At 42.2% G+C, this 24,955-nt stretch overlaps 1 protein-coding gene across 1 annotated transcript in view; it reads right to left on the reverse strand.

Moving 5' to 3' along the window:
• The window catches only part of MERTK (MER proto-oncogene, tyrosine kinase), a 134,024-nt gene that overhangs the window by 48,446 nt on the left and 60,623 nt on the right, over positions 1 to 24,955 (reverse strand). The window contains exons 5-7 of the mRNA XM_021087030.1: positions 16,882 to 16,968; positions 13,001 to 13,116; positions 6,206 to 6,389 (exon numbers count right to left, since the gene is read on the reverse strand). Coding sequence (XP_020942689.1) covers positions 6,206 to 6,389; positions 13,001 to 13,116; positions 16,882 to 16,968 — 387 coding nt within the window. The remainder of the gene's footprint in view (positions 1 to 6,205; positions 6,390 to 13,000; positions 13,117 to 16,881; positions 16,969 to 24,955) is intronic.

The raw sequence follows: 24,955 nt of genomic DNA on the forward strand, positions 1-24,955 counted from the left end.
TGTTTGCAAATTGTATATTTCTGATATATCTGAAAGGGAAACAAAAGGCCACTATAACCTCTTTGTCTTTGCTGATTCCAGGAGCAAGAATAATGAAGTTAGAATAAATTTCAGTTTAGGAAATATCACAGATAAAGCTGTACCTATGAAATGAGTCACATACTAGAACTTATGGAGAAATACGGGTGGTTCCACATGTCTTTATGTCTGCTCCCTCCTAAAAGCCCCTCTATGATGATATTAAGAAATTCAAAACAGAATAAACTCACGGGGTACAGAGGAGTCAACAGTGGAAGAGAAACACCAACATATATTCAAAAGCAGAAAAAGAGAGTAAGAAGGTGTAATTAATTCCGCAAGCTGATTCTCCCTGAAGAACCACAGAGAGGCTTAGACGTGGGGGGCCCAGGGAAAGAAAACTGAAGATTGAAAGTTTGATCAGGATGTAATTCTCAAGATCCCTCTAACTGATGCCCACACACGCCTGGCAGGTACCCCTCAAATTCCCACAGGTGACAGGATGCTTTATTCTCCAAACTGAAAACCTGCTGGACCTGGGGCACCAGTAAAGAGGGACTGACAACTGGGGAAATCAGTGATAGTTTGTACACCGAAAGAGGGTAACTCCACCTCTACCTCCCACCTGCTCCTAGAACATCAGCAGCCATGATGCTTATATTCCTGAGACAAAGGACAGGAGGCTCAATCATAGAGAAAGTAAGTGGCCTCAGGGGAAAGAATTCCAGTGCTGACACAGGAGGGGAGGGTGTTAAGGGGATCCAAACCAAAACAGTTAGGTTGCTGCCCAGTCACCTGACAGTGAAACTTACAAGCCCCTCCCACACTCACAGAGCATCCTATCAATCACTGCTCCTTCACTCTCTACTAAGAGAGACAGTGGAAGATCAGCAGAGGCTGGGGAGGTCTCCTTCAGGAAGTCAGGGACCAAAACAACACATAGGACAGAGGGCTCAGAAGAGGCAAAGCCAATAATGAAATACACAAAATAAGAAACAACTAAACACAACCTAGAGACAACTAAAACACAAATGAAACCAATGAAAACACAAACAAGACCAATAATGAATTGGTCTTTGGATATGTCCAAAGACAAGAAAATGTTCTCTTAATTGAGAACTGGAAAAAACTGTCGGTGAAAAAAATACCTTTTTTTTTTTTTTTTTTCTGTCTTTTTGCCGTTTCTAGGGCTGTACCCGCGGCATATGGAGGTTCCCAGGCTAGGGGTCGAATTAGAGCTGTAGCCGCTGGCCTACGCCAGAGCCACAGCAAGGCGGAATCAGAGTCATGTCTGCAACCTACACCACAGCTCACGGCAATGCTGGATCCCCAACCCACTGAGCAAGGCCAGGGATCGAACCCACGACCTCATGGTTCTTACTCGGATTTGTTAACCACTGTGCCATGATGGGAACTCCGAAAAAAATACTTTTGAAATCAGCAACATAAGATAAATAAAGTATTTAATAGAGGAATAAGAAGATAAATCAGGGAGTTCCCACCATGGCACAGTGGGTTAAGAATCCAACTGCAATGCCTTGGTTCGCTGTGGAGGTGCAGTTTTGGTCCCTGACTGGGTGCAGTGGGTTAAAGGCTCAGATCCATTGTTGCAGCTGAAGCTCAGATTCATTCCCTGGCCCGGGAACTTCCATATGCCATGGGTGTGACCATAAAATTAAAAAAGAAGAAGTAGAAGAAGAAGAAGGAGAAGGGGAAGGAGAAGAGGAGGAGGAGGAAAAGAAGGAGAAGGAAAATCAACAAAATCTCTAAAGGAAAAGTAGGAGAAAAATTAAAGATGCCAATTTGAGGGAAAAAAAATGAGGAAGCAATTAAAGAGTTTCAACAAATGCCTAATACAATTTCTAGAAAGAAAACTAGAAGGACATTTTCAAAGAAAAAAATGTTCAAGAAAAAGTCTCAAAAGTATTGAGTATTCCTAGATTGAGAGGCACTGAAAGCCAGTGATGATCAATGAAACAGATCCCACATAACAGCCCATTACAGCACCATGATTAAAAAGACATTTTAAAAAATTGAAGCAAAAAAACAGTTCACTCAGAAAACTCAAGTATCAGAATTCTCTACACAATGTATGAAGCTAAAAAAAGAAGAAATACTTCTAAAAAAAAGTAGTTTCTAAAAAAAAAGAAAATTTGTTGGGACGATCATTTCCAACTTAAAATTCTATTGTAGAAAGAAACAGCAATCCAGTATGACATATAGACATGTAAGTTTCCATAGTTTTTATTTTTATACATATTCTCTAAGGCTAATTGAAATGTGCTCCATGAAAATGAGAGAGTGAAGCAAGAAAGACAAACGCCCAAGAGAAGGCAATGTAGTCATTAGGATGACTCTGAAGGAAGACAGGAAAGAACCACAGGAAAAAATTAAAGATAACAGTGGCTGGGCCTCATTCAGGGCTGGGAATGGTACCTGTTCCCATCAATCAGACTGGAAAATCTAATGTTTAAAGGAGTTCTGGGTGGAATACACATAATGGTTTTGTCTAAATAATGGGTAATAACTGACCCTAGACTGAGAACTGCCCTTGTCCAGCCTAATAAATACTAAAAACAAGATCTAAAAGGTTCAAAATTTTTCCAATAGCTTAACTGTGACTCCCCAAAAAGCTGAATAACTGTATAGGAATACAAAGTATGTAGCACAACAAAGTAAAATTCACTCCATCAGGAATCCAACCACAGGCTACCAGGCATGCAAAAAAAACACTGTAAAGTAATATAATATATATTATATAAATTACTTATGTATATTACTTATATATAAGTAATATATTATATTATAAGGAATATAAATGAATCAATCAAAACCACCCCAGAAATAACACTGATATTAGAATTAGCAGATAAGGACATTGAAACAGTTGCTATAACTGTACTACATATGGTCCAAAAGTTAAGCAGAAACATGAAAGATACAAAAAAGGTGACAAAATTACAATGTGAGAGATGAAATATATACTAGATAGGACTAATGGCAGATTAGATAATGTGCAAGAGGAGATTAATGAATTTGAAGACACAGTAATAGAAACCACCCAAAGTAAAATATAGGGAGAAAAGCCAGGAAAAAAATTAACAGCATCAGTGAATTGTGGATAACTTCAAGTGATCAAATATATGTGTAACTTGAGTCCTCAAAGGAGAGGAGAGGTGGGAAAAGAAAAAATATTTGAAGCAATGAACAATATTTTCCAAATTTGATTCAAATTATAGACATAACAGATCTAAGAAGTTCAATGAGTCCTAATCCCAAGGGATATAAGGATAATCAAATTGCTCAAAGTCAATGATAAAGGAAAAACTAGAGACAAAAGACACATTATACACAGAGGAACAAATTAAGAATAATCATCAATTCCTTATCAGAAAGAATGCAAGCAAGAAGACAGTGAAACTACATTTTTTTCCCCCGATTTTTGCTTTTTAGGGCCGCAGGTGTGGCATATGGAAGTTCCCAGGCTAGGGGTTGAATCAGAGCTGTAGCCACCGGCCTACGCCAGAGCTACAGCAATGCGGGATCTGAGCCATGTCTGTGACCTACACCACAGCTCATGGCAGAGATCCTTAACCCACTGAGTGAGGCCAGGGATCGAACCCACAACTTCATGGTTCCAGTCAGATTCGTTAACCACTGAGCCATGACGGAAACTCCCCAAGGAACAACATTTTTAAAGTACTAAAAGGAAAAAAAAAAACCCTGTGAACTTAGAATTCTATATATAATAAAAATATCTAACAAAAATGAAGGCAAAAAAAAAAAAAAAAAAAACCCTCTAAAAGTTAAATAAAGATTTTTTCCAGACATACAGAAGCTGGATTTCTCACCAAGAGCCACACTACAAGAAATGATAAAGGAAAAACCAGAGACAAAAGATACATTATACACAGAGGAACAAATTAAGAATAGTCACCGATTTCTTATCAGAAACAATGCAAGCAAGAAGGCAGTGAATCTACATTTTTCCCCCCAATTTTTGCTTTTTAGGGCTGCAGGTATAGCATATGAAAGTTCCCAGGCTAGGAAACCAAGTTCTTTAGGAAGAAGGAAAGTAGTACCACATGGAAATACATATGGATTTATACCAAAAAATGAATAGCATTAGAAATGGTAACTACTTGCGTAAACACTTTTTTTTAAATCATATAAATCACTACAAAAGATTATTGACTATTTGAACAAAAATAATAATCTAGTGTGGGTTTCTAACATATGCAAATGTAAAATAGATGACAACAATAGCACAAAAATCTGGAGGAGAAAAATGAAAATAAACAATTTTAAGGTGCCTATAACTACACATAAAATGGTGTAACACCCCTTGAAGGTATAAGGTGATAAGCTGAACCTCTGTACTATAAACCCTAGAGCAACTATTGACAGAACAGAAAAAAAAGAGTTATGGCTAATAAGTCATAAAAGGAGATACAACAGAATTAAAAAATATTCAATTTATCCAAAAGAAGAAGAAAAAGAAGGGGACGAATTAAACTAATAAGAGCAGAATACACATTCTCCTCAAGTACACATGGAACATTTATCAAGATTAAGCATGTTTTGAGCCCAAATGAATCTCAATATATTTCAAAGTTCAAATGATACAAATTATGGTCTTTGGCCCCAACAGAATGAAATTAGAAACCAATAACACAGCAAGGCTGGAAAACCCCCAAACATGTAGAAACTAAGTTGGACACCTAAATAGCTAATGGATTAAAGAAGAAATCAAAACAGAAACCAGAAAATATTTTGAACTGAATGAAAATGAAACAGGATATAAAAAAGCTCCACAAAAGTTTTTCTTCCTCATCTACGATATTGTACAATCTTGGCACTATTTTCATCTGTGCAAGGATTAAGCCCAGTTTGTTTTCCAGAACTGTCCTTCAGTCTGTATTAAGATTAGAGAGCCCTGATTAAGTAAGGCTGGAGTTAAGGCAGCAGAGGTTCTAAGTAATTCACAACTCTAAATTGGGAAATAATAGAAACTGAACAATTCGAAACAATTTTTTGGCCTTGCCCACAGCATGTGGAAGTTTCTAGACCAGGGACTGAACCTGTACTGCAGCAGTGACCCAAGCCGCTGCAGTGACAATGCTGGATCCCTAACCCGGTGTGCCACAAGGGAACTCCTGAGCAATTCAAATTTAATAGGACTACAATGTTCATTCCAATATCCACAGAAAAATACAAAACCTCAGAAATTAAAAGCAGCACTCAGAAAAGAAAGTTTACAGACGTAAATAAAATTTGCCAGAAAAAATAATATAGAGATAATGGTACCTACTTTATATGATTGCTATAGGATCTAATTAAATAACGCATGTAAAGTACCTTAGATAGTCCTTGGCACATAGTAGGTGCTTGTTGAACATTAGCCACCTCACATTTATTAGTTTTATTATTTTTTTGGTGCAGCATTTGGAAGTTCCTAGGCCAGGGATCAAACCCGCGCCAGAGCAGCAACACAGTGACAACAGTGGATCCTTAACCCGCTAAGCCACAAGGGAACTCCATATTTATTAGTTTTCGTGAGTTTGATGCTGAGTAATAACTTTTATATATTATATTTTAATTAAAACCACATATGCTAGCAAGAGTGTGCTACTATCAATATCTCTTTACATAAAATAAAATATTACCTATACATACATAGTAAGTATAAGGTTTGTCACCAAGCCCTTTTTAAAAAAAATTTTTTTTAAAGTATAGTTGATGTACAATGTTGTACCAATTTCTGCTGTACAGTAAAGTGACCCAGTCATTTTATATATATATAATAATATATATATACACATTATATAAATACACACACACATATATATATACACATTCCCTTTCTTATATTATCTTCCATCATGTTCTATCCCAAGAGACTGGATAAAGTTCCCTGTGCTATACAGCAGGACCTCACTGCTTATCCATTCTAAATGTAATAGTTAGCATCTACTAACCCCAAACTCCCAGTCCATCCCACCAAACCCTCTTCAAGTATAGAAGGAAGTATCTTCTTTCCCATATTCATTGGCCACTTTCATCCAATTCTCCTCCAGGGACAAAGGCCACAGAAAGCAAAAGTTAAACTCTAATTCAGGCCACTGGGAAGGATTTGTTTAACCACAAGCCATCAGACACAATATTGATTCTGAACACCAGGAATTACCTCCTTCGGTGGTGCTGGCCAGAATCCAACGGCTCAAAGCAGACCAGCCAACTTCATTCATGCAGGACATAGCAATGCTGTAATTAGCCAGAGCCTGCAGCTGCTCGACGCGATACAAATGTGGCGAAGCAGAGGTGTTAAAAGTCATGACTGAGCCATTGCTCAGCGGATCAACTTCCTTGACCTAAACGAAGGGTAAAAATGTGGACCTGGCATTAGTAAGGGGGTCGGAATGTTAGACGTGGGGCATTCGTGCATTTGGGGAGCCTGGCCCTTCCTCCCCACTGAGGGGAAGTACCTGCTTCCTTTCTGGCCACACCCTGAATTTCCCACCAGCATTACTGTGTGTTACTCATGCCACTTAACTTGAGCAACAATCGAAGACCTGATGAAAAATACCTAATATAAGTGTTCTCACTGTGGCAGAAGCAAAGATCTATCGTCATAATATTATAATTATTATACTTTACATTACAATGTAAAGTAAAATAATGTAGCCCTTCCTCTCTCAGAATCACCTCAAATCTGGATCTTTTCTTTCAGCTATTTCACAGAATATGCCAGAAAGACAACAGATACTGTATGTGGGGGCAAACCTAACATATTTACTATTTGGCCCTTTAAAGAAAGCATTTCCCAAATCCTACTTTAGAAGTTGGGGAGTTCCCGTCGTGGCTCAGCAGAAACGAATCAGACTAGCATCCACGAGGACGCAGGTTCGATCCCTGGCCTTGCTCAGTGGGTTGGGGATTCGGCGTTGCCGTGAGCTGTGGTGTAGGTCACAGATGTGGCTCGGATCCCACATTGCTGTGGCTCTGGTGTAGCTCTGATTTGACACCTAGCCTGGGGAACCTCCATATGCTGTGGAAGTGGCCATAAAAAGACAAAAAAAAAAAAAAAAAAAAGAAGAAGAAGTTGGGATACTTAATTTGTTTTTTTAAAAAAATGGTATTTCATGATGTAACCTGAGGAATCCTGCTCTTGCCTTGAGGCTAATTTGTGTGTCCTTTATTTTCACCCCTCATTCCCACCCCTCCAAACGCATACCCAGACAATGTTGCTTTTATGGAATTTTTTGGTAGGGAGATAGAAGAAAAGGTCATTTGCACCTCACCCAGCAAACTTTTCTTCAAGTCTCTTTAAAACCTATCAGCTTTTTCCCCTGAGTCCTTCCCCCTCCATTAACTCCATCAGGCTCTCCACACCCCTCCCCAGATGTCCCCTCATGCCCAGGCAAGAGAGGTGAATTCCCAGCAAAAATCTAGTCCTAGGCGAAACTTTCAGCTTTTCCTTTAAGGATACCTCTTATCTGGGAATGGAGATCACGGAGGGTGTTTTTTCACAATTTCTTAAATATGTCAAAGAGATACAATCAGAAAAGACAAAACAGTATCACGTAAAACAGAAGCCACCAAAAACAATTTGGGCAAAAAAAAAAAAATCTTAAATCCACAAAACGTATTCCTGATAATAATGGGCTTGCAATGATGGGGTGTGGATACATAACGCTGTCATTTCAGGATATATGTGTTAGAAATGGAGGTCAAGGGGCCACAAATTGACATTCTGGAATTGCAAGTCCCCTGGTGGATACCACGAGGGTGGTGTCAGAGCCGAGTCTGACCTCTGACTCAGACCCACGGGCTCCACTGGGTGACAAGAGGGTCCCTGTTGGCCTGAGGAGCCCCCAGAGGAGAAACAAGGAGCTGTGTGCTTATCTCGGGGGTGGCTGTTGGCAGAAATTACTTTTTGTTTCTTCACCGTAGAGTCTGCACCTACTTCCTGGTGACCGAGCATGGAGACTAAGGGGGAGGAAATCTTGGTTCTCAACCCCCACCCCGTTTCCAGGGCAACATGCTGGACCATGTCCAGGGACGGAGACCTGCTCAGAGAGTGCAATCCTAGAAGAACACGGGGCTTCTACAGCCATCCTCAGTGGGTTCTGGGGGAAAAGAGGGCACGAATCGGCAAGACTGACGTGGGAGAGTTAAAAATAGAGATGGAGTCTGTAGCCCAAAAATGGGTGAAGCAAGGAACTAATGTCAGGCCCAAAGGAAGTGAGAGGGTGTGTCCTGCTAGCGCGTGGATCTGAATCTTGTTCAAAACATTCATTTGTTACCAAGTCAGAGTTTAAAATTGTAATGACCTGGGAACCTGCTACAAAACAATACTTGTCCCTTCAGAAAGGGGAACACACTGCCAATCAACAGAATATGACAGTATAACTTGTACGGCCAGTTCTGACTGACCTCACCAGGACTACCAGAGAAAATAAAGGACACCCAGTTAGATGTCAAGTTCAGATAGACTAAATGAAAATAATTACAGATGTAGGTATGTCACAAAATCAATAGTATAACTTAACTCATAAAGTAACTGCATTCCTATATGCTAAATCTGGTAGCCCTGTCAGGGATAGAAAGGAAAATGGGTGGGGAGAGGCTGAGCTAGTTAATGGGGCAGAGACAGGATAACCATAGATACCATAGGATCTGAAGTGGGCAAGAGGGGCTGCAATTGGCCATGGCAGGATGATTTTTCATGCCATTGCCACCCAAAGCCAAGACAAAGCAAGAGACCAATGGAAGCTTGTGAGCAATCATCTTCCGCCTGGAGGGGTGACCTCATGTTTTCATACAACCCAACCATCCTACTCTACCTCATGTCCACTCAAGGTGGCAGTGGTACTTTTTCTCAGTCTCCCAGAAGGTAACATCCTCCTATGGGAAGGACTCTCATGTCCTCTTGGACCCTCCAAACAGTTCAGCAACTTGAAACAAGTTTTTTTGTTTGTTTGTTTATGGCTGCACCTGCAGCATATGGAAGTTCCTGGGCAAGGGGTCAAATTGGAGCTGCAGCTACAGGCCTATACCACGGCCACAGCACTACTAGATCTCAGCTGCATCTGTGACTTATACTGCAGCTTGCAGCAATGCTGGATCCTTAACCCACTAAACAAGGCCAGGGATCAAACCCACATCCTCATGAAGACTACGTCAATTTCTTAGCCTGCTGAGCCACAATGGGAACTTTTGAAACAACTTTTTAAAAAGGCTTGTCTACACAGGGAATGCAGCCAATACTGGGTGATAACTATAAATGGAGTATAATCTACAAAAATTTTGAATCACTATGTTGTACACCTGAAACTACACCTCCAAAAAGGGGCGGGGGGTAGTCCACACTTCATTTATGTCCATATGTAGGGACAGTTATGCCCATATACAGGGAAATAGGTCCTAGTTGTTCCAGAAACAACAGAATCTTGAAATACATGAAGCAAAACTTGATGGAATTGAACGAAGAAATAGACAATTCAAAAATAATTGTTAAAAAAATAGTTGAGACCTCAATTCTCCACTTCCAGTAACAAATAAAACCACAAGGCAGAAGTGTAGCAAGGAAACAGAGTAAGCAAACAAGACTATAAACCACCTAAACCTAATAGATGTATAATCACAGCTGAACATACCTTCTCCCCAAGTGCACATGGACTGCTCTCCAAGAGAGAACATATTCTAGGCCATACAACAAGCCTTAATTGATTTAAAAGATGGATATCATACTAAGTATATCCTCTAAACACAATCATCAAAGGAAGAAAATTTGAGAAATTCACACCTAAGTGAAAATTAAACAACACACGCAATAACCAAGAGAACAAAGAAGAAATCATAAGAAAAATGAATTAAAAAAAAAAACCTTGATATGAATGGAAGAAGAAAACCCCCAAATACCAAAACTTATGTATGTAGCTAATGCAATGCTTAGGGGGAAATGTATAGTATAGATGCCTGTATTAAAAAAGAAGAAATTTCAAATCAATTACCTAACCTTCTACCTTAAGAAACAAAATGGGGAAAAGAGCAAATTTAGCCAAAGTAAACAGAAGAAAGGAAATAAAGATTAGAGCAGAAATGAATGAAATAGAGATGAGAAAAACAATTGAAAAAACTCATAATGCCAAAAGTTGGTTCTTAAAAGAAATCAATAAAATTGACAAACCTTTTGTTAGACCGAGCAAGAAAAATAAGACCGACAACTCAAATTATTAAAATCAGGAATGAAAGAGGGGACATAAACACTAACCTCAAAGGGGGGAAAAAAACAACTTCTAATGGAGTATTATGAACAACTGTATACCACAAACTAGCTAACCTAAAAGAAATGGACAAATTCCTAGAAACACACAAATTACCAAAACTGACTCACAAAGAAATAGAAAATCTGAATATATATATAACAAGTAAAAAGACTGAGCTACTATTGTTCAAAAAACTTTCCACAAAGAAAAGCTTAGGACCAGATGGCTTTGCTAGTGATTTCTACTAAATATTTGAAGAATTAACATCAAGCTTTTACAAATTTTTCCAAGAAACTGAAGAAGAGGGAACATTTCCCAAATCTCTCTATAAGGCCAACCTCACACTGAAACCAAAACCAGAAAAAGCTAACACAAGAAAATTACACACTGATTTCTCTTATGACTATAGACCCAATTAGACAGTAGTGGTGATTGCAGAACCCTAAATATATGAAAAACTATTGAATTGTATACATGGGTGAATATTAATGATATGTATAATACATTTCAAAAAAGCTGTTCAGGGAGTTCCCATTGTGGCTCAGCAGGTCACAAACCCAATGAGTATCCATGAGGATGCCGGTTTGATTCCTGGCCTCACCCAATGGGTTAAGGATCTGGCACTGCTGTGAGCTGTGGTATAGGTTGCAGACATGGCTCGGATCCCAAGCTGCTGTGGCTGTGGCTTTGGCTGGTAGCTACAGCTCTGATTTGACCCTTAGCCTAGGAATCTCCATATGCCGAGGGCATAGCCCTAAAAATAAAAATAATAATAATAAACAAAAAGGTCTTCAAAAAAGTTTATCCCTGAAGAGCCTCTGTAGACATAGGAGAATTCCAAATATTCACCAGTACTTGGGAGGTTTAAAAATAAAGTTGGGCAAGAATTAAGCAAGACTGTGGCAGCAGGGTGAGGGTGGAGGCTATTTGAGGAAGAATCCATGTTTTTACTCTTCAGAGAAGGAACAGCTGTTAGACAAGAGTGGGAGGCAGTAAGAGCAGAGAAACAAATTCCTTTTGGTATTAAAAACATCTAGTTGTCAACACATAAAATTCTTTGTTTTTGTTTGTTTGTTTTTTTCTTTTTTCTTTTTTCAGGCCACATCTGCAGTGTATGGAAGTTCCTAAGCTTGGGGTGGAATCAGAGCTGCAGCGGCCGGCCTACGCTGCAGCTCATGGCAACACCAGATCCTTAACCCACTGAGTGAGGCCAGGGAGCAAACTGGAGTCTTTATGGATACTAGTCGGGTTCATAACCCACTAAGCCACAATGGGAACTCCTATAAAATTCATTGAAAAGTCACTTCTTCAGCTGAGTTGGCATGACTGGCCTGTGTCGGGCTATTATGTTTTTGCTTAATAAGATCAGGCATTTATAAAACTAAGAACAATCCCTGACCCTAATGTATGATTAAGTACAAGGGAGAATGCATTCATGTTTTCAGTGGATAATTTGCAAGTGTTCAACTACCTGGTCCCACAGGCCATGTCTCTCCCAAGACCCGGAGGAGCAGAGGATCCTGAGTACAGCTTTGGGCATCAAAGCTTCCTAGGCTTGAATTCTGGTTCTGCTGCTCACGGGCTGTGTGTGCACTCCAGGCCTGCCAGTTCTGGTGTGGGTTTTAAGTAAGACAAAGTCTGCAAAGTTCCTGGCCCACTGGACACTCAGTAAAAGGTAGTGTTATGGTTTCCCTTCCATTTTTTTTAATGAAATGAACACTCAGAGCAGGGCCTACATCATGGCAAGGCATCATTTTACGATGGCTAAACTACTCTCCTTACAGCTCTATTTCCTTTGTTGTTTGTTTTTTCTAAAAAGGTGTGTTTACTTTTTTTTTTTAATGATTTTTATTTTTTCCACTGTAGTTAGTTTACAGTGTTCTGTCAATTTGCTACTGTATAGCAAAGTGACCCAGTCCCACATACACATATACATTCTTTGTCTCACATTATTCTCCATCATGTTCCATCACAAGCTCTCTTTGATACTAATTTTAGGTGTAGTTAAAAATGGGGGATGACCCTGCCAGTCCTGTAATCCCCAGGTTTCTCTGGTGGCCTCAGGTGAAGGTGCCATGGTCAGCAGTGGAGATGATCCATCCCATACTTACTCCTCTGTCCTTCATGGCCACCACCCCAGGAGGAGCCAGGCTGAACAGTACCCAGCCTGCTAAATTCCTAGTGACAAGCCATTTGTGTTTTTGCACCTTAAAAATTAATTCTCTCTAGGGAGTTCCCATCGTGGTTCAGCAGAAACAAACCCAACTAATATCCACGAGGATGCGGGTTCGATCCCTGGCCGCACTCAGTGGGTTAAGAATCCAGTGTTGCCATGAGCCGTGGTGTAGACTACAGACATGGCTCAGATTCTGCATTGCTGTGGCTGTGGCCTGGGCACTTCCATATGCCACGTGTGCAGCCCTAAAAAGCAACAACAACAAAAAATTCTTCCTATACTTAAGACTTTCTATCTTGGAAACATGTTTCTCTTCCCTTTGGGTCCTGGACCACACACAGGAAGGAGGCAGCATCCTGGAGATGGAACATCATAAACTGGCACGTGCCTAGTGGACACTAGACCTGGGGTGGGGGCTGGGGTCAAGGGATTCTGAACGGAGGTGTTGATCTCAGAGCCCATCCTCAGGGGGAAGGAAAATCAGGCAGATCCACCAAGCACCAAACAGCTACCTCCCTTCATTATAGAAGTTTACCTGAATGTTGCAATCGCTGAGTGGGGAGTATCCATCGAAACCAGGGAGCCAGGAGATCAGGATGCTGTGTGCAGTACTGTTGTGGACCCTGACTTCAGATGGTGGGGAAGGAATTGCTAAGAAAAAAAACAGAGATACACACAAATACAATTAGAACCAATAGGAGACCACAGCTCCCAAACAAATGCATTCATACTAATTCTATTTTTGTTTCTTTCATTTGGGAAAATTCAACACAAGTTTTAAAAAGGAGCCACCCTGGGCTGGAGGGTAATTGTATTAGCCTACAGATAGGATGGCTCTGCCTCGGCCAGAGAAGTGTACCACAGACCTGCTTTCCTGCCCACTGAAGAGGTGAGAACTTTTAGCTCAACAAAGATGGGGAGACGTGGATTTCCCTCACTGAGCTTGTGCTCATGACCCTACTGTGTGCAGGGGCATTGCTGGGCAGTGGTGGTCTATTTGTGTGTGGGGGCAGGGGGTGCTGCAGCACGTGGAAGTTCCCAGGCCAGGGATCAAACCTTCTCCATAGCAGCAACTTGGGCCACAGCAGTGACAATGATGATCCTTAACCTACTAAGCCACCAGAGAACTACAAAACAACTTAGTTTGTTCGTTCATTCGTTCTTTTGTTCCTCCCTTCCTTCCTTTTTGGTAGCAGGAGCAGTGGTTTGTTGTGGGATCTCAGTTCCCAGACCAGGGATGGAACCCTGGCGACAGCAGTGACAGCATCAAGTCCTAACCACTAGCCCACCAGGAAACTCCCAGGCACTGGTGCTCTAAATGCGGGGGAAGAGCCGTGGCCCTACCCTTCTGGAGCTAAAGGTGGAGTTGGGGAGACCCACATTAACTGAGGATAGGAGTGTCTTGTGTCGAGAAAAGTGCATACGTGAGCTGGAGGAAGGAAGCTTTCCAGGCTGAGGAAAAGGGTCAAGTCCAAGCAAAAGAGCCAAGTGCATCTGCCTACAGAGAGCAGAGGGCATCCTCCTCCTGAAGGTGCGCTGGCCTCAGCCGCAGGTGGGACATGGACAGGTATGTAAATTAGAATCCAATAGATCTGCAGTTTGAGGGCCTTATTTTCTTGGGCTAAATTTAACTCAATTAATAACCACACTGATCATTCGCAATGATGACTCATGTCTCTGAGTGCTTATTCTGTGTCAGGAACCTTACAGACGTCATCTAATCATTACTAGATCCTCATCAGAAACACAGTCTTACGATCCCCATTTAAGAAGAAACTGAGCCCTTTTCTGAGCTGATACAGGTTCCTCCTTCCAAAGCCCTTCTCTGTTTCAAGTGTTAAATGCTGAGGTTCTGCACTGAAGGGTTAAGGCATATGAATTAAGGAGATTGCAATTCTCTCTGGAAGACTTAATTTTTAAAAATGGTAACTATTGTATGTGTGTTGAAGGGTGATGTATTTGCATCTAAAATTTGGATCCACTCTGGAAACTACTTGTCTAAGTAAGCAGAAATTTTTATTTTCAACTAAAAAAAAAGGGGCGGGGTAGCTCCTGTTGTGGTGCAGCAGAAACAAATCCGACTAGTATCCATGAGGATGAAGGTTTGATCCCTGGCCTCACTCAGTGGGTCAGGGATTTGGCGTTGCCATGAGCTGTGGTGTAGGTTGCAGACGTGGCTCAGATCCCTGTGTTGCTGTGGCTGAGGCTGTGGCTGGCAGCTGTAGCTATGATTCAACCCCAAGCCTGGGAACTTTCATATGCCACAAGTTTGTTCTTAAAAAGCCAAAAAAAAAAAAAGGAAACTGAGGACCAGAGAAGTTGACACGCATAAAGGTCACAGAGCTTGTGAGCAGTAGAACAGGGACTTGAACTCAGGTCTGCCCTTCCCCAGGGCTCATGTCCCTCAACAGAGGCTGGTAGCAAGGGCAGCAAGCAGACCAGTGCAAGGACCATTAGGGGCTGGGGAGTGTGGTCACTGCCTAGCCAGCCATATGGCCCACGGCACAGTTACACACGCTCTCTAAACTCAGTTCCCTCTTCTCTTAGGCGGGGTAGTGACAGCACTGCTCTATTACATGAGGTGGCACATGCACGAGGTCTGGGACAGGGGCAGTAGTGGTGAAGGCGAGGACAGGACAGGCAGGAGATGAGGGGGAAGGAAGGCTGGGACCATGTGAAAGCGTTCACTGGGTACCACACTGAGTTTCGGTTTTACCAGCAGATGCGCAGCTTGATGAAGAGAAAAAGTCAGCATTATGTTTGACTCACTTCCCTAAATAGCTTATCTGCTTCACCATGAAATCTGGCCCCATGTATACTTCAGCTATTAACAGATGAGCAGGGTGTCTTCACTGATTTGACATACATTTTGATTTTTATCGATATATATTATTAAATAAATGAAAGCCCAAATGTAAGTTTTGGAAATGGGATTTATTCAAATAAAGTCCTAGTTGAGATTCTGTTTGAGGCATAACATTAAAGAAGTGTTTCTCATCTTGTGGATTTTTAAACATCAAGATGTTTATGCTTTATGAAAATGTCCTTATAAATTTACACCCACTCACACATTCCTGAAATTCCCAACATTTCTTTCAAAAATTGTAATAACGGGATGCGTAATGAAGGAAGGAAGTTATATAGTTCCTCTCGTAGTAGCTTTTAGTTTGCTCATTTTTTTTCCTCTTCCAGGGAACTTGCGGAACATGCCCTCTCCTAGCCTTTTCTACTTGATTTGATGAAACTGAGTATTGGCACCTTTTTCAAGTATAACTTCTTGTGTAATGTTGAGTCTTGTGCTGTGTCTTCCCCCCCCCCTTAAACAGTCTGTTTTTTCCCTCTATTATTTCCCCAAGGATTAAGACCCTTGTGAATATGTGCTCAATATTTCCTTCTTAATATTTAGATGAAAAGCAAATACTAGAGCATAATGTTTGCTTGCTTTTCTAGGAGAAAGGTTAAGGAAGATGATGTGAGAAGAAATAAAAAGACAGTATTGAGGTTTTCCTTTCTGTTCAAGTTGCAGGTTCGAATACCTTGGATCCCACAGGAGGAGGAGGAAGAGGCAGATGACTGGAGGGGAATGTCTCCACTAGGCTGGGGTACCCTTCAGACCCATGCAGCTCAGAGGAAGCAAAGTGGGAGGAGATTAGGAGAAAGAACAGGAGCCTTGAGCCCCCAGAAGAGTGACTCTGACCTTCTCCCTGACTCAGAAGGGCTTCTGTGGAGACTTGCTTCAGCCCCAGCTGCCCAGTTAAGGACAGATCCCACCAGTACCCCAATCCCCCTACCCCAAGATCAGTACCCCAAGCCCCCCTACCCTGGGGACTCTTCAAGGGGTAATGGGGACTAATTCCAGGTGGGAGAGGGAAAAGTGAATAATAGGAGTTAAGATGATTAAGGGTCAACATTTCAGCCTATCTTCTTTCTTTCTTTTTTGGCCGCCCTGTGGCATTTGGAGTTCCCCGGCCAGCTTAGGTCTAGCAGTATTTGCGTCCTAGGCTGCAGCAATGCTGGATCCTTAATCCACTGTGTGGGACCAAGGATCGAACCTGCACCTAAGACTCTGCTCCCGAGACTCTGCTGATCCCATTGCACCACAAGCAGGAACTCCTCGGCCTATTTTCTTCTCCAACTGAGCAGAACTAAACTAGCTGCTGTTGATCAAAGATGTGTGCCAGGCCCCTCTGGGACTACCTTTACTTGCATTACCTCACTGAAGCCTCAAAAAGAGATAGGTCCTGTAATGATTCCCATTTTACAGAGGGGAACACTGAAGCCAGAGAGGCGAAGTGATGTATCCAAGGTCACAGAGGGAAGCCAGAGCTCAGACCCAGGCAGCTGGCTGCAGAGCTCACACGGCCTTGCCAGCCCCTGAACCCCCACATGCAGGAGGGGCCGAGCCCCCCTGCTTACCTTTGATGTTGATCTGGATGCCCTTGGACACGGTCAGCCCTTTGTCATTATGGGCTTCACAGCTGAAGATGGCGGTCTCGGTCAGACCTGGAGAGGAAGGAGACCATATGACTGGCTTCGGAGAGACAGGCTACTGTTTATCAGAGTCCTACAGGGGTCTCAGCATCCCCTTACTTTTTTTTTTTTTTTTTTTTTGGCCACCCTGTGGAGTTTCTGGGGCAGGGATCAGATCCAAGCCACAATTGCCACCCAAGCCGAAACTGCAACAACGCAGGATCCTTAACCCACTGTCTCAGGCTGAGGATGGAACCCGAGTCTGGCTCCCAAGATGCTGCCAATTCTATTGAGCCACAGCAGGAACTCAGCATTCCCTTACTTCTTGATTCATTGCTCCAAGCCATAAATACAAAGTTCATTAAACACATGTGTTGGTGTTTGAAAACTAACCTAGAATTAAACCCTAGGTACCAGGAGCAAGGCAACTATGGGCTTAAAAGGCAGCTGTAATTCATTAAAATCCTTTATTTTTTCCCGATGGTGAGATGTTACATAACAAAGCAGGATCATTTAGTTTTTCAATTTCTGCAAGGAGGTATGGGAATTAGTGGCCCCCAAATCAAGAAAAGTGGTTTCTGAGGCTCACCCACACAATCCCTAACTCCTCAGTCCCCGGTACATCCTACATCACACACGATGGACATGTCAGGGTACCAGAAACAGCAGAGTCAAAGTCACAGTTTTAAATTTCAGATGATCTGTTGTAATAAATCCTTTATTAATAGTAAAAAAATCAGTGTATTCAGAAGGAATTATATAAACACAAGGCATCATTATTGTCTGAAGAAAAGACAGTGGTGCTGAATGAAGAAAAATTCTATCATTGCAGAAGTTTGAAGACGTCTGAGAAATGAAAAAAAAAAAAGTTGATTCATCGATTTTAAGGAGAAAAGAAGAGAGATAATCCAGATCTTGGTTTCTACATTTGATCTTAACCAAAAGAAGCGATCAGATCTTGGTTTCTTTTCTTTCTTTTTTTTTTTTTTGGTCTTTTTTTTTTTTTTTTTGGTCTTTTGCCTTTTCTGGGGCCATACCCGCAGCACATGGGAGTTCCCAGGCTAGGGGTCCAATCAGAGCTGTAGCTCCCGACCTACACCACAGCCACAGCAATGCCAGATCCGAGCCACAACTGCCACTTACCACCACAGCTCATGGCAACGCCAGATCCTTAACCCACTCAGCAAGGCCAGGGATCAAACCCGCAACCTCACAGTTCCTAGTCAGATTCGTTAACCACTGAGCCATGATGGGAACTCCAGATCTTGGTTTCTAATACTATCCTTCAGTAAAAAGAACCAGAGGTCTTTGGCGAAATGGCTGATCCTCAGGTTGGAGCAGAGAACACATAAGATGAGCCTGGAGCAAAATATAATACAAACAGCATACACTCACACACACACACACACACACACACACACACACACACACACACACACACACACACACACACACACACACATACACACAGTGTGATGGGATATGGCAGAGACACAGGAACCAACTGAAAGAACTCCAAACAGCCAAAGCTGGAACAATCCGCACAAGAAAATAAATCACATAGCATTCAATTGTAACACAAAGTGTAAAATAAACACCCATGAGTTCTGGTTGTGGCTCAACAGAAACGAATCTGACAAGCATCCATGAGGATGCAGGTTCGATCCCTGGCCTCGCTCAGTGGGTTAAGGATCCGGCATTGCTGTGAGCTATGGTGTAGGCTGCAGATGCGGCTCTGATCCCACATTGCTGTGGCTGTGGTGTAGGCCGGCAGCTATAGCTCTGATTTGACCCCTAGCCTGGGAACCTCCATATGCCATGGGTGTAGCCCTAAAAATACAAAAAATAAATAAATACCCCTGAGTCCATACTGATGTAAATAAATGATTAAATAAATGGGAGAGAAGAGACAAATCCCATATGCAGAAGAATTCCAAATGATTTGTGTAGAAGCTCTGTCCCCAAAGAGGAGCATAACCCCTGCCTCCTTAAGCGTGGGCTGGACAGACTGACTTCCCTCCAGAGAGGCCAGTGTGGAAAGGCGAATCAAAGAAAAACTTTCAAGTGGAGAAAGTGACAAACACTAGCTCAGCCAGATGGTCAAGGTCAAGACCAACAATGGTAAGTCATGATGACAGAATGTACCCTTGATATGATGTGATGACAATGGCACTTCCCCTCTGTGGGCCTCCTCCCCAAAACATATAACTGGAATCTACTCATGAGAAAAATGAAAAAACCATTAGACAGGGCCCAACAGGGGGATGCTCTGCAAAAAACCTGACCAGGACTCCTCAAAATCATCAAGGTCATTGAAAACAAGGAAAGTCTGAGAAATTGTCACAGCCAAGAAGAGCATAAAGAGACCTAACAACTAAATCCTGGAACAGTAAAAGAAGATTAGATAAGAACTAAGGAAATCTGAATAAACTATGGACTTGAGTTAGTAATGATGGATCAGGAACTCTCAGAGAAAAGAGAATAATCAGCTATGTCCTAGTTTAAGGCTTACATTTACCGAAAGGACATTTCAGTGAGATAAAGAGGCATTGCTTGGAATGCCAACTCAAAAGGACATCCAGGAGTTCCTGTTGTGGCGCAGTGGAAATGAATCCGACTAGGAACCACGAGGTTGGGGGTTCGATCCCTGGCCTCGCTTAATGGGTTCAGGATCCAGTGTTGCCTTGAGCTGTGGTGTAGGTTGCAGATGTGGCTTGGATCTGGCGTTGCTGTGGCTCTGGCGTAGGCTGGCAGCTGTAGCTCCGATTAGACGCCTAGCCTGGGAACCTCTGTATGCCGCGAGTGCAGCCCTGAAAAGAACAAAAAAAAAAAAAAAAAAGGACATCCAGTAATTCTAAGTTCCACTGCCTCCCAAAGTCTCAAAGAGCCTGTGAAAAATCTCTCTGAAGATGCTGAATCTACACACCTGCTGGGTTATCTTTCTTTCCTGATTCATTCTGCTAAGTTCAAAAAATAAAGCAACAGGTAAAAGAAGTAGAAACATGAATTATGATACACTATACGGTGTCACAATAATCATAATTAATGTAAGATGTTAGTAACAGGGGAAAATGGGGGTGGGGGTTATGGAAACACTCTGTGCAAGACTCACAGTTTTTCTGTTAATCTACAACTATGGAGGTTCCTTAAAAAAAAAAAAAAACCTAAAAGTAGGAGTTCCCATTGTGGCTCAGTGGTTAACAAACCCGACTAGTATCCATGAGGACATGGGTTCGATCCCTGGCCTTGCTCAGTGGGTCAGGGATCCGGCATTGCCATGAGCTGTGGTGTAGGTCAAAGATGCGGCTCGGATCCCATATTGCCTACAGCTCCAATTCGACCCCTAGCCTGGGAACCTCCATATGCCACACGTGTGGCCCTAAAAAGACAAAAAAAAACAAAACAAAACAAAACAAAAAACCCAAAAAACAAAAAATAAAAACAAAACAAAACCTAAAAGTAGAGTTACCCCTGCAATCCCACTCCTGGGTATCTATCTGGAGATACATGCACCCCAGAGTTCACTGCAGCACTGTAGCACTATTTACATTAGCCGAGATATGGAAGCAACCTAAATGTCCACCCATGAGAAATGTTCAATGCAGATGTGGTACATATACACAATGGAATATTACTTAGCCATAAAAAGAGTGAAATAATGCCATTTGCAGCAACCACGGATGGACCTAGAGATTATCATACTAAGTGAAGTTAGTCAAAGACAAACATCATATGACATCACTTATATGTGAAATCTTAAAAAAAAGATACAAATGAACTTGTATACAAAACAGAAATAGTCCTACAGACACAGAAAACAAATTTATAGTTACCAAAGGGGAAAAGTCAGGGAGGGATAATAACCTACAAGGGAAAAGAATCTGAAAAAGAATATACATATGTATATACATATTTCTATATATACATATGACTTAAAACCAACATATTGTAAATCAACTATACTTCAAAAACAAATTTCAAAAATAAAACTATTCTAAAATGTTAAAACGTTATCTTTAAAAAGCACAGCCATATATACCATTAGTTGAATCTGAAAACTATCTCTGACACATAAGGCATCTGGGACAAAGTTTATATCCTAAACTGGAGAAAGACAGATAAAATTCTTGAAAATTTGCCACTATGGCTTATTTCTTGACAGGCTTCTTTTGTTTTCTTCGATCTATCTACTTGGGTAGGGTATTTTCCATCTGATCATTTTAAAATCCCAAGCTTGTCACTGGTGGAGTCATTAACTATTTGAAACAAGCTGCCAAGGGAAACCTAGCTGGGCTTCAGGCAAGAAAGACTGTCCATGTTAGATTCCTAAACAGAGAACACTGTGCTGAGGCTGGGCCACGGGGCCTGGGAGAAGTTCTAGGAGGAAATGCGAATCTGACCCCTTTCAAGTCAGGTGCCTCTCCTGGGGGATCAGCTGCGCACAGAAAAACCAGTGCTGGTTAGTGTTTGTTTTTTTCCATCCAGATGGAGGTCTGTCCCACCGTCTGAGGTCTGCTGACTAGACTTTCAGTCCTACAGTTCTGTGGTGACCTTTGATCTCTCCTAAATAATGTTTGATCAGAATACGACAGTTACTTCGGGTGTTTTGTTTGTTTGTTTCATTTTTGGCCATGCTGCAGCATACGGAGCTCCCAGGCCAGGGATTAGATCTGAGCTGCAGCCTCGACCTAAGCTGGATCCCCAACCCACTGTGTCGGGCCGGGGAATGAATCTGCGTCCCAGCACTCCCAAGATGCTGACGATCCCATTGCACCACAGCAGGAGCTCCTACTTTGGGTATTTTATTTTATTTTTTTCCTATTATGGTTGATTTACAATTTCTGTCAATTTCTGCTGTACAGCAAAATGACTACATGCTTTTTGCCTTTTTTTTTTTTTTTTTTTTTTTTTTGTCTTTTTATGGCTGCTCACAAGGCATATGGAGGTTCCCAGGTTAGGGGTCAAATCAGAGCAGCAGCTGCTGACCTACACCACAGCCACAGCAACACAGGATCCAAGCCGCACCTGTGACCTACACCCCAGCTCACAGCAATGCCATATCCTTAACCCACTGAGTGAGGCCAAGGATTGAACCTGTGTCCTCATGGATACTAGTCAGATTTGATTCCACTGAGCCACGATGACGGGAACTCCTATTTCGGGTATTTTAATTTTCCAAGATGAGCATCTCCCTTGGACTAGAGGAAAATCCTAAACCAGATTGTTTCATTAGATCCTCTAAACACAAGTGCTAAGGAACTAAAATGCCAAGTAGGATCCAGCTCATCTCACACCGAGTCACCTCCTCTCGAGCGAGAGATGAAACTGCAAATGGTTTGTGTGATGGTTTAGAAAATATTTATTTCACTGAAGAGGAATATTATTTCAAACCCATTAGCCACATCTCTAAAAGGATGTCTATGAAGGCATTGCCTTGAGGAGTCTTGAAAGAATTCCAAAGAATTCTGAAAAATACATGTAGCCTCTTACACATTTTGAAGTTTGCATAGTAAAGTGTTCATGATTTAAACAGCAGAAAAAAATGTAATTTCAGGAGTTCCTGTTGTAGCACAGCAAAAACGAATCCGACTAGGAACCATAAGGTTGCAGGTTCAATCCCCGGCCGTGCTCAGAGGCGTTGCCAGGGGCTGTGGTGTAGGTAGCAGACGTGGCTCGAATCTGGCGTTGCTGTGGCTGTGGTGCAGGCCGGCAGCTGCAGCTCTGATTCGACCCCTAGCCTGGGAACCTCCATATGCCTTGGGTGTGGCCCTAAAAGGCAAAAACAAACACACACACAAACAAAGAAAACTGGTTTTGGAAGATTTAACAATGAGATGTTATTAGCTCTTTTCACTCATTATCTCAGGAATGTCCTATGGAAGTTTCCAGAAGGCACAAATGTGATGATGTCATAGCTCTATGAGCTAATGGAATATGTGCTTGTGTATTCTTGTGTTTTAATTTCAAATTCAGTAACTGTCAACAAATGTTAATTCACAGAAACAAACACTTGCTGGTTCTCAATCATTTTTCAGACTGTAAAAGTGGAGACCAGAGCACTGATGCTCCATGGTGACTGTGGGGAAGTTGGAGAGAGGTCTTTTTTATTCTGTAAAGTGAGGGAGCAATGACAGGAAAGCAGAAGGTGAAAAAGAAGAACTGGCAGAGCATTAGGACGTTGGGCATTTTGTCAGACATTGATTTTTTGGAGAGAAGATACATACTGGATGGGCGTCCAGACACTGACCTCTCTAAGCCATCACCTGGGGCCCCTGCTACCGAGCCTTATGCCACAGGCAGGCCTGTAACACTTGGGTTTTCATCCTGAAGTGTCACCTTTCACCTTCCAGGTCATAAACTCCCAAATGAGAGGCCCTTTAAGCCAGGCTACAGGAACTTGCGAAATTTGGCTTATTTTTAGAAGAGCCAACTTTGGCTCAATTGGATGACAGAGAGTTGGTGTTCCACTTGTATTTTGCATATATTTGAGCAGACATTTGCAGGCTAAAACCAGTCATTTGGCTTCAATCACCCTTTTCAAAACTCTTGGAAAATATCTGAATCCCATCCCTGACTAGTTGGGAGGGGAAGAGGGGCCCTGCTATAAAACAAGAGGAGGGATTTATTTCCTTGAGATTCATCATTTAATTATAGACCCCAAAGTAAGAGACGTTAGGTCCCAGTTCCCCCTGTGGTGCAGTGGGTTAAGGATCTGGTGTTGCTGCAGCTGTGGTGTAAGTTGTGGCCCTAGCTTGAATTTGATCCCTGGCCCGGGAACTTTGATACACCATGGTGCAGCCGAAAAAGAAAAAATAATAATAACAAATAAAATAAAATTAAAAAAAGATAAGTTAGGTGCATGGTTCTCCAGTCCTGCAAGTTTTATCAGTTTGGAAAAGGAAACTGCATGGAGCATGGTTTTGGGTTAGGTGCACACAAGTCGGGAAAACAGTCTGCTGTGAATTCTCTGGCACAAGGTACTCACTCTGATTCAGAACTGCCCGCCAGCAGCCAAACCGTCTATGACAGCAGTTCTGCACGGAGGCTGAGGGGGTTAATGCCCACGGATGCCATGGACACTGGCATCACACCAAGGTAACTTTCTCCAGAACTGAATGGGCCAAAACTGAAAGCCAAATGCAGGCTTCTTGGCTTAATGTATTCAGTGACACATTTTTTTGTTTCGTGTCCCTGGCTCCCCAACTGGAGCCTCCTTTATAAGCCTGGAGCAACCAATGTGCACTAAGAAAGACAGCGCCCCTCACTTTACCATTCTCCCTCTGGGTGAACAACAACTACCAGACTGGACTAGACCTTGGCGTTGGAGAGCCCAAACCCTGTGGTTTTCCAGGAAGGAACCCCTGCCTCAAGTCTCCATCCTGCTTCCCACTTACCCCACTGCTCCTGATGCTACGAATTCTTCTCGTGGGCACCCCTCTTACGCCCTGACACCCTACCTAACTCCATTAGCATGGTTCATGCCCTCTTGATTGGTCTTCTACTGCTTTAAAAAAAAGACAGCCTTGGAGTTCCCCTTGTGGCACAGTGGAAATGAATCCCACTAGGAACCATGAGGTTGCAGGTTCGATCCCTGGCCTCTCTCAGTGGATTAAGGATCTGGCGTTGCTGTGAGCTGTGGTGCAGGTGGCAGATGCAGCTCAGATCTGGCATTGCTGTGCCTATGGTGTAGGCTGGCAGCTGCAACTCCGATTAAACCCCTAGCCTGGGAATCTCCGTATGCCACGGGTGTGGCCCTAAAAAGCAAAAATAAATAAAATAAAAATAAAAATAATAAAAGATTAAAAAAAGACAGCCTTTGACCCAAGGTCTGATAGATATTTTAGGGAACACTCAGCAACAGGATGTTCCCTGGAGGGAAAACCAACCAGAACTGAGGAAGCTGCTTCTAAGAACAGAGTTAGTGTAGTTGTTTTAAGTTCTGGGTTAAGTAATCTTGTCCTTTTCATTTTTTTCCTTACTGTTCATTCTTCTATCAAAAGAGCCAAGAAATAGAAAAACA

The sequence above is a fragment of the Sus scrofa genome, chromosome 3 (assembly GCF_000003025.6).
Source record: "Sus scrofa isolate TJ Tabasco breed Duroc chromosome 3, Sscrofa11.1, whole genome shotgun sequence".
NCBI lineage: Eukaryota > Metazoa > Chordata > Mammalia > Artiodactyla > Suidae > Sus > Sus scrofa.